Source organism: Microtus ochrogaster, chromosome 16 (assembly GCF_000317375.1).
Source record: "Microtus ochrogaster isolate Prairie Vole_2 chromosome 16, MicOch1.0, whole genome shotgun sequence".
Taxonomy (NCBI): domain Eukaryota; kingdom Metazoa; phylum Chordata; class Mammalia; order Rodentia; family Cricetidae; genus Microtus; species Microtus ochrogaster.
In genome coordinates, this window is record NC_022018.1 from 22,650,253 (window position 1) to 22,658,897 (window position 8,645).

The 8,645-nt window shown below is 47.4% G+C and overlaps 1 protein-coding gene across 1 annotated transcript in view; it reads left to right on the top strand.

Annotated features, from left to right (window-relative positions):
- Positions 1–1,137: 1,137 nt before the first annotated feature.
- The window catches only part of Ccdc3 (coiled-coil domain containing 3), an 84,511-nt gene continuing 77,003 nt past the window's right edge, over positions 1,138–8,645 (top strand). The window contains exons 1-2 of the mRNA XM_005354857.2: positions 1,138–1,679; positions 4,596–4,767. Of these exons, the coding sequence (XP_005354914.1) occupies positions 1,306–1,679; positions 4,596–4,767 (546 nt within the window). The 5' untranslated portion in view covers positions 1,138–1,305. The remainder of the gene's footprint in view (positions 1,680–4,595; positions 4,768–8,645) is intronic.

An 8,645-nucleotide genomic window follows, 5' to 3' on the forward strand; every position in this document is an offset into this window, starting at 1 on the left:
TATGGCCAATATATTTACAAATAGGTTTTTCTCTCTTTCTTTCTTTCTCTCTCTCTCTCTCTCTCTCTCTCTCTCTCTCTCTCTCTCTCTTTCTTTCTTTCTTTTTTTTTGAGACAGTTTCTTCAGCCCGTGCTAGATTCAATTTCCCTATGAAGCCTCCTGAAAGCCCTGAACTCCTGATCCTCCTGTTTCCACCTCCAACTACTGGGTGTGTCTCCATGTCCAGCTGATGGGGTGCTGGGAACTCAAACCCAGGACATGATTCACGCCCGGGAAGCACCCTTCTAACTGAGCTACACCCTCGGCCCTCTTGGGATTTATTCTTATTACACTAAGAATAGTAATGGCAATGGAGGGTGAGAGCCTTTGAGGGTTTTGGTCTTCATTCTACCCATTAACTAGGGAAATGCTGATTTTAATTTATTGATTTGCTTACCAAGTATAGAACTTTCAGAATCTGGGGTTGTATAAATCAGTTAACTTTAAAAAAATCCTGGAACAATGGCTTTTCAAATCTTTATGGGGACTCTTTGAATATCATTATTACAGAAGAATCAGTGTGTGTGTGTGTGTGTGTGTGTGTGTGTGTGTGTGTGTGAGATAGAGAAGGATGAGGGGGCGAGGGAGTAGAGGGGAGAAGAGGAGGGAGGGGAGGAGAGAGAGGATCTGGGGAGATGAGGGGGAGAAGGGAGGAGAGAAAGGGAGGGGAAGAGAAAGAGAAGAGAGGAGGCGGTATTATCCACATGAAGTTAGGGAAAGGCAAAATCAGATTTGGTTTCTTTGTACTTTGATTCTATATTACTTGCAGAGAAAACGTAAAGACTTAACCCAGAGGACCCCATCGTGTAAATTGAGAGCTTGGGACACTTGCATAAGGAACAGCTATTTATGTCGGGCAAGCTCTGATCTAGCCTATAGAGGTGCAGTACAAGCCAACTGGGTCTTGTGGTCAAGACTCAGTTCACTTGTCCCGCTGCCACCAGGGAGTCTCAGGACGCCTGGGTCGGTACCCTCCTCCGGGAGCCCTGCAAGGCCGGGTTGCAGAGAAGACTCCCCGCCCCTGCCGCCGTCCACGCCCCAGTCCCCGCCCGTCCCGTCGCGTCCTCGCGACCCTTCTTAAGCGTGGAGGGGTGAAGGCCGGGACATGGTGATCTGGCCACAGAGCAACCAGCTCCTCGGAGCTCGCGCAGCCGAGCGCCCAGGCCGTAGTTCCCGGGGGCGGGCAGGCGCTGCGGGCTCCCCGGCTCCCCGCCTTCCCCTGCACCCGAGCGGGCCATGCGCCCGGGCTAGAGCGTAGCCGCCGGCATGCCGCTCCCGCTGCTGCTCGCCGTGCTCTGCCTCGCCGCCTGCCCGGCCCCCGCGCGCGCCTGCCAGCTGCCGTCGGAGTGGCGACCCCTGAGCGAGGGCTGCCGAGCCGAGCTGGCCGAGACCATCGTGTATGCCAAGGTGCTGGCGCTGCACCCTGAGGTGCCCGGCCTCTACAACTACCTGCCGTGGCAGTACCAAGCTGGAGAGGGAGGGCTCTTCTATTCCGCCGAGGTGGAGATGCTGTGTGACCAGGCGTGGGGCAGTATGCTGGAGGTGCCCGCCGGCTCCCGGCTCAATCTTACAGGTCTGGGCTACTTCTCCTGTCACTCCCACACGGTGGTCCAGGACTACTCCTATTTCTTCTTTGTCAGGTGAGCCTGGCCCCTCTGCGGGCTACCTGAAGCAGGTCAGGAGCGCCCGGGGCCCTCTTTTTTGCCAAAGTAGAACATACCCTAGACTCTTTGCATTCTCTCTTGCTGTGTGACCACCCTTGGCTGAGGATGAGATTCAGAGACAATTTTGGAGTCCTGTCCACAGAAGGGTGCTAAACGCAAAAAGGTTAAAGTGGCCTTGTTTATGAGATGGGGTTTTGTTGTTTTTTTCACCCCGGTGATCTTCCTGCCTCAGCTTCTGAGTGCTGGGATTTACCGGCTCATGCTACCACACACATCTCTAAAAGTGCTTTCCAACAGTCCATTTGATGTATTGAGGAAGTTGGCCTTTGGAATCATTTGTTGGGATTCTGGCTTTGAACTTCTCAAGTGTGAGTTTTGAGCCAAACACTTCTCTCAGAGTCCAACTCTCACGCGTTCCCCTCCAGCAATTCCCATCTGGCTGAAAGAGAGAGAGAGACACGGATACTGATGGGAGCACCTGAAGCTCCCCGGGGAAGTCCTGTTGTTTAACGTGCACCCGCTTAACGTGCACCCGCTCCCTCTTTTCTACCCACTTCAGTGCCAGAAGGCAGCCTTGCTGCCTTGTTCCTCTCGCATACCGCCTGCCAGGTAGTTCACATTAGCAGGGCTTTAGGGGAAAGGTAAAAACTTCAGGTCACTGCTTTGAAGAGTGCAGAGGGACACCAGGCAGGTGGTCCCTTGTAAACAATATCAATCTTGTGAAGTTCCACGGAGGTTGGCCTAAAATCAGCAGGAAATGTATATCCCCAAATTCAGTTCATTTTTATTGACTACCGAATTTTACCTAAATCGCAGGTAGAAAACAACAGGTGGCTCCTCAAGTTCATGGTTATAAATCAGTTAAGATGGGTATAGAACAATGGCGAGAGACACGGGCATAGAATCTTAGCCAGGTTTTTGAACAGTTGGGGACTCAATCCAAAGCTGTATGATCAGCGATTGTCGCAGTTTTGCCAATTGTAAAACAGCACCAAGGCTCCAGGGAATGATTCGTTTTGGAGTCTCTGAGAAAGAAAACAATAAGTTCCGCAGAGGGATGTCCTGAAGCTCGGCACATGTGCTTTCCATATTGAAGGCAGGCTAAGTTTAGAATGCGTGTTCTGCTTTGTGTTGGCTTGAGGAGCTTAGCCAGATTAGGTTGATTTTTTTTTTAATTGTCTGGAAAGTATAGTTTCTCAATAAAGTCAGCCAGGGCTGTGTGAGCGCCTCTCTTGATCCAGAAATCCAACTCAGTCTTTTCATGTTTTTATTTAGGGAAAGCACTGAGAGCCCAACTATACCACAACTTGACAGTGCTTTATTTTCCACTGGATAAAAAGCTCAAGAACTGACTAGACAATGTTGGATTTTTTGCCTTTTTTTTTTTCTTTTTAAATCACAAAGTGGTCCGGCTGGCAAATGGGAAGGAATGGAGCGTTTATTTCTGCTCATCTCAGAGGGCTCATTCCTTTCCTGTGTGGTTCTGTACACTTGAGCAGATGGCTGTGGTGGTGCATGGGCGAAGGCTGTTCACCTCACGGCAAACAGGAAGCAGAGAAGGAATACAGGAAGGGGCTGTGGTAGGATGTAGATCCAAAGACATCCATCCTCCCAGTGACTTATTTCCTTTGGAAACTTCCGCAGCCTCCCACCCTAGTTGGGTACCAAGGTTGAGCACATGAAACTGAGAGAAGGGGGAACATTCCAAATTCAAACTGGAGAGCTTGGGTTAAAATTCTCACTCCCCCCCCCCCCCGATTTCTATTTCTTTCTTTCTTTCTTTTTAAATTTTATTTCCTTTTTTGGTTAAGTTTGCTTTATTTATTTATTTATTTATTTATTTATTTATCTTTTATATATGAGTGTTTTGCATATATGCCTACATGCCAGAAGAGGGCACAAGATCTCATTACAGATGGTTGTGAGCTGCATGTGGGTGCTGGGAATTGAACTCGGGACCTCTGGAAGAACAGCCAGTGCTCTTAACCCCTGAACTATCTCCCCATCCCTGATTTCTATTTCTAGCAAGCACTTTATACCAGAGCATGTAAAAACATTGACTGCTATTTGTATACTCGCATGCACTCTGTGCCAAGTGCTTCATTCTATTTGTGTGTGTTGGGTGAGTGTATATGTGTATGTGGTACATGCATAGGAATGTGTGAACATGCAGAGATCAGAGGAAGATGTTGTTGTCTTCCTCTATCGCCCTCCACTTTATTGCCTTGAGTCAGGGTCTCTCATTGACCTGGGAGCTCACTGTTTGGGCTAGGCTGGGGTAGTAGGTTCTCAGGAGCTGCCTGTCCCTGCCATCCAGTGTTGATGTTACTGGCAAGAACAGCCATGATTACCTTTTTGTGTGGGTGCTAGGAATTCAGTTTTGGGTCCTCACACTTGACTAGGAAGTGCCCTTACCCACTGAGCCACATCTCCAGCCCTGTTTACATTTTTCCAGTGCAGCCCCCATGGTAATACCAGGAAAGTAGGCTCTACTATAATCCTCTTGTAGCAGACTGGAAGACGATGGTACTTAAAGAAGAAACTTTGAGACTTGACTTTAACAGTGAGACTTGAATCCAGGTCACATTACAACTGGCTGCCCTCTCACCAGGAGAAAGAAAGTCCTGGGGGACTTGGGAAATAGACACAGACATGAATGCGCATCTCTTCCTTCCCCTCTGTGTAGACTCTGTGCTTAAGAAGACCTTAAGGTTAGACTCAAGTAATGAGAAGTGGAAAACAGAAATGCTAACTGTGGGGTCTCTTCCTTGGAACCATCGCAGATTTCATGAGGAAATTAGCAAGATCATCTCTGTCCTTTGCAAACTGGACTGAAGCTGACCCACCTCCAATAACCTCCCTTGTCTCTCTGCTTTAACCCTACCCCCTTAGGATGGATGAAAATTACAATCTCTTGCCTCATGGAGTCAATTTCCAAGATGCCATCTTCCCAGACACACAAGAAAACAGAAGGATGTTTTCCAGCCTCTTCCAGTTTGCTAATTGCTCCCAAGGGCAGCAGCTGACCTTCTCGAGCGACTGGGAGATCCAGGAAGACAACAGGGTAAGAGCAGGCTGGAGCCTGCGCCTCAGCAAAACAGGAGTGTAGCCATATCTTCCAGGAACGTCATGAGCAATGGTGTTGAGAGTCCTCTCCAAATTATGCATCCTTCATCTCCCTCACGGCCGAGAGAGAATGGTGTTCTTAGGCTTGGATGCCTGGAGTTTAGTGTGTTGATAAGGAGTTCTTCACAAAGTAGGAGCAAGATGGGAAGGAGGTACATGTGTCTCAGGTTCTCCTTATGTAGAAGGGAGACGGAAGTCACACCCATATTGCACTCATTTTATTTAAATATGCAAATCTCTTGGCATAGTGCTCAAGAGTAAATGTTCAATGCCTGTAAGCTATGCTGCTCTAAGGCAATGGTGGTTAACCTGTGGGTCATGACCCCTTTGGGGGTCACATATCAGATATCCAGTATATCAGATATTTATATTACTATTCATAAGAGTAGCAAAATTACAGTTAGGGAGGACCAGTGAAATAATTTTATGGTTGGGGGTCACCCTAACGTGAGGAACTATATTAAAGGGTCACTGTAATGAATTAAGTAAAATGCTGCAGGTTCCCCAGTGGCTGCAGCGGGCAGCAGGCCATGAGATCACACTGTAGGTCCCTGAGTGGGGGCAGGCTGCAGGTCCCAATAGCAGCCAGTCCTAGGCAGGGACAGTGCAGTTCCCAAGTGGCTGCAGTGGGCCACGAGAGGCAGCGAGTCCCACGAGGAGAATCAGACAGATGGGCACACCACGAGACCACACCACAGGTCTCTGAAGGCGGTTGGTCCCCTGCAGGGAGCCACGCGGCAGGTGAGAGACAGAGATGTGGATGGGCACACCATGCAGAGTGAGGCTGGATATTTATTTAGTGGGTTATGGAAGGGAAGGAGAGAAGAGGTAAGGCAAAAAGGGGGAAAGAGTAGGGAGAAACACACAGAGAGAGATGGGGGGGGCAAAGGGGAGAAGTAAGGAAAATGGAGCGAGGCAGAAGCTGCCTCTTGAGGGGAGAGGCAGAAAAGAGAAGGGACTCAGGCTGGAAGCTGAAGATCAGCTTGCCTCTGCAGATGGAGGAGGAAGTGGGTTTGGCTTGTCTTAAAGGGACAGAGCAGTCCATTACAGTCATACCATTAGGAAAGTTGAGAACCACTGCTCTAAAGAATTGTCTTGGAAGAAAAGGAAAAGAAATAAGAGATTTCTCCCAGAGCTAACATTCCATGCTTAAATTTTTCTTTTGGATTTATTTTATGCTTGTGGATTTTTTGGCCTGAGTGTATGTATGTACATCACACACATGCTTTGTGCCTGGGGAAGTTGGAAGAGGTTGTTGATCCTCAGGATTTGGAGTTATGGATGGTTGTGAGCTGCCATGTTGGCCCTTGGGATCAAACCCAGGTCCTCTGGAAGAGCAGCAAGAGCTCTTCCTTGCTGAGCCACCTCTCCAGCCCCCATGAGTTTTAAACTCTGTGATTTTAAAAGTGATATTCCCTTTAAGACTTACAGGGTAGACCAAGTGGCTGTAGTAAAGGTTAAGATTGCTTTGAGTGTGGAAATATAAAGAAATCTTCCAATCTGAGCTAAATGCCAGTTAGGGGGACATTTTAGGGCTTATCACTTTCCCCAAACAATGGCAGTACCACAATGATGCAGATAAGATAGAAAGATTAAGTCAGATCAGGCCTGTGTGCTGCTGGTCCATCACTCTCTATCCAAAATAGATTTGCAGTTAAGTGACCGACTACCAGAGACAGGTCTGATGTGGGTGTCAAATCAAGCAGTGACCCTATTTTATGGTTTAAAGAATCACCTTGGTTGTATCTGGTGGCTCCTTCCTTTCTCTTTGTATGTAGAGGGTTTGAGAGGTGTTATTTGTCTTTGCTGGTGACTTAGTCTAGGGTAGCTGCCTTGTTCTATGAACATCATCGTCTTCAATCCCAGGTCCCTGGAACCCAGAGGGTTCTCTTACAGAGATGTTCCTGTGAAAGGAAGGTTGTCCAGACAAAAGTTATAAATTCATTTGTTCCCATTGTCAAGAGCTTCCTGCCTGAGATCTCTCCTGCAGTTTAGGGTCTCCTTGCCTGTCTTCCCCACTTTCTGAGACTTTGCCCTACGTTTTGTTACAGCACTGTACTGAGAACTTGCTTCGTTTCCTTCTCTTCCCCTCTTCCCTGTTTGTGTGTGCAGATACATGTGTGTACTGATGCATTTGCATATGTGTATGCAGATACATGGAAGCCAGAAGATTTCTGGTTTTGTTCCTTGGGCCCAGTGTTAGTTTTCTCTTGATATGTTGATACACCATTACTGAGGCAATTTACAAAAGAAAGCTTTTAATGAAGCTTCTGGTTCTGGAGGGTTAGAGACAAAGGCATGGTGGGAAGAACAACTGATGGTTATCTTGATACAAAAGCAGGAGACTGAGAGAACTGGAGATGGTGCCAGTCTTTTGAACCCTCCAAGCCTACCCCTAGTGATAAACTTCCTCCAAAAAAACCACACCTCTTGATCCTTTAAACCATTCCCACCAGCTGGGAACCAAGTATTCAAACACGTGAGCCAGTGGGGAATCATTCTCATTGAAACCACTGTGGGTACCATCTTCTGGGCTCCTTTATTTTCAGACAAGGGTCTATTATTGATCTGGATGTCACCCAGCAGGCTAGGTCGGCTGGCCAGCCAGCCCCAAAGGTTCCTGCCATCTCTGCCTCTACTGTGCTGGGATAGAGGGCTGTGCCACCATGCCTGGCTTTTTTATGTGGGTTCTTGGGGATAGAATTTGGGTCTTCCTGTGTTCATAAACACCTTACCAACTGAGCTCTCTCTAGTCCTGTTTGCCTGTGTGCGCGCGAGTGTATGTGCATGTGTGTGCACGTATGTATGCTTGAAAGTCTTGCTTTGTTTGTCTTCTGCATTATTCACTTGAGACGGCATCTCTCATTGAACTTGGAATTAGACTGGCAGCCAGCAAGTCTGGATGATCTTCCTATATCTGCCCTCCACAGCACTGGGAGTTAGGGATTTGCGTGACCCTGCTTAGTTGCTTACACCGGTATTGGAGATTCGAACTCAGGTCCTCATGCATATGAACAAGGTCTTTTACCCATGGAGCCATCTCCAGCCCTTGCTTCTCCCTTCCTGTCTTTACTGTTCTCTCTCCACATTGCATTGGATGCAGTACATCACAGCCTCAGAATCCCAAACTTGAGTTTCACCTAGTCGATCGGGAATGTAATCAGTTTAGTTCCGGCTTATTTTGTGGGAGCTTTGCATATGTATAGAACCCACAATAGCACTAGATTTATGTCAAGAGATCAAATACTCTTCCAAAAACAGCTTAAGGGGCTTAGCCCTAACCCTCTTCAGCTGCATAACTTATTAGTCCTTTGCTCACATTTGTTTGGAATTACAGTTTCCAGCATTAGAAGGGGAGACGAGAACAATAGGACCATGGGGAGTGATGTCAGTGTGGAGCAGGCTTGTTTCCATGGGTCGGATGCTGATCTTGGAGAGGCTGCTTTTTCTCTTTAGTTACCCTGGCCTCTTGGGTAATGGCGTGTGGGGGTGCTGGACACATGGATGAAGTCTCAAAATCTAAAGTGTGTGTGTGGGGGTGATAATCATCCCAGAATGCCGTTCTGATGGGTAGTAAATTTAAAGGTTTGATTTGGGGCACTCTCAATTTCCCAGACCCGTTCCTTCATTCCATTTTCACTCCCTGCCCTCTTTGAAAGGGACCACATCAGATTATCTATCTATCTATCTATCTATCTATCTATCTATCTATCTATCTATCTATCTATCTATCTATCTACCTATCTATCTATCTATCTATCTATCTATCTATCTATCTATCATCTGTCTATCTATCTATCATCTATCTATCTATCT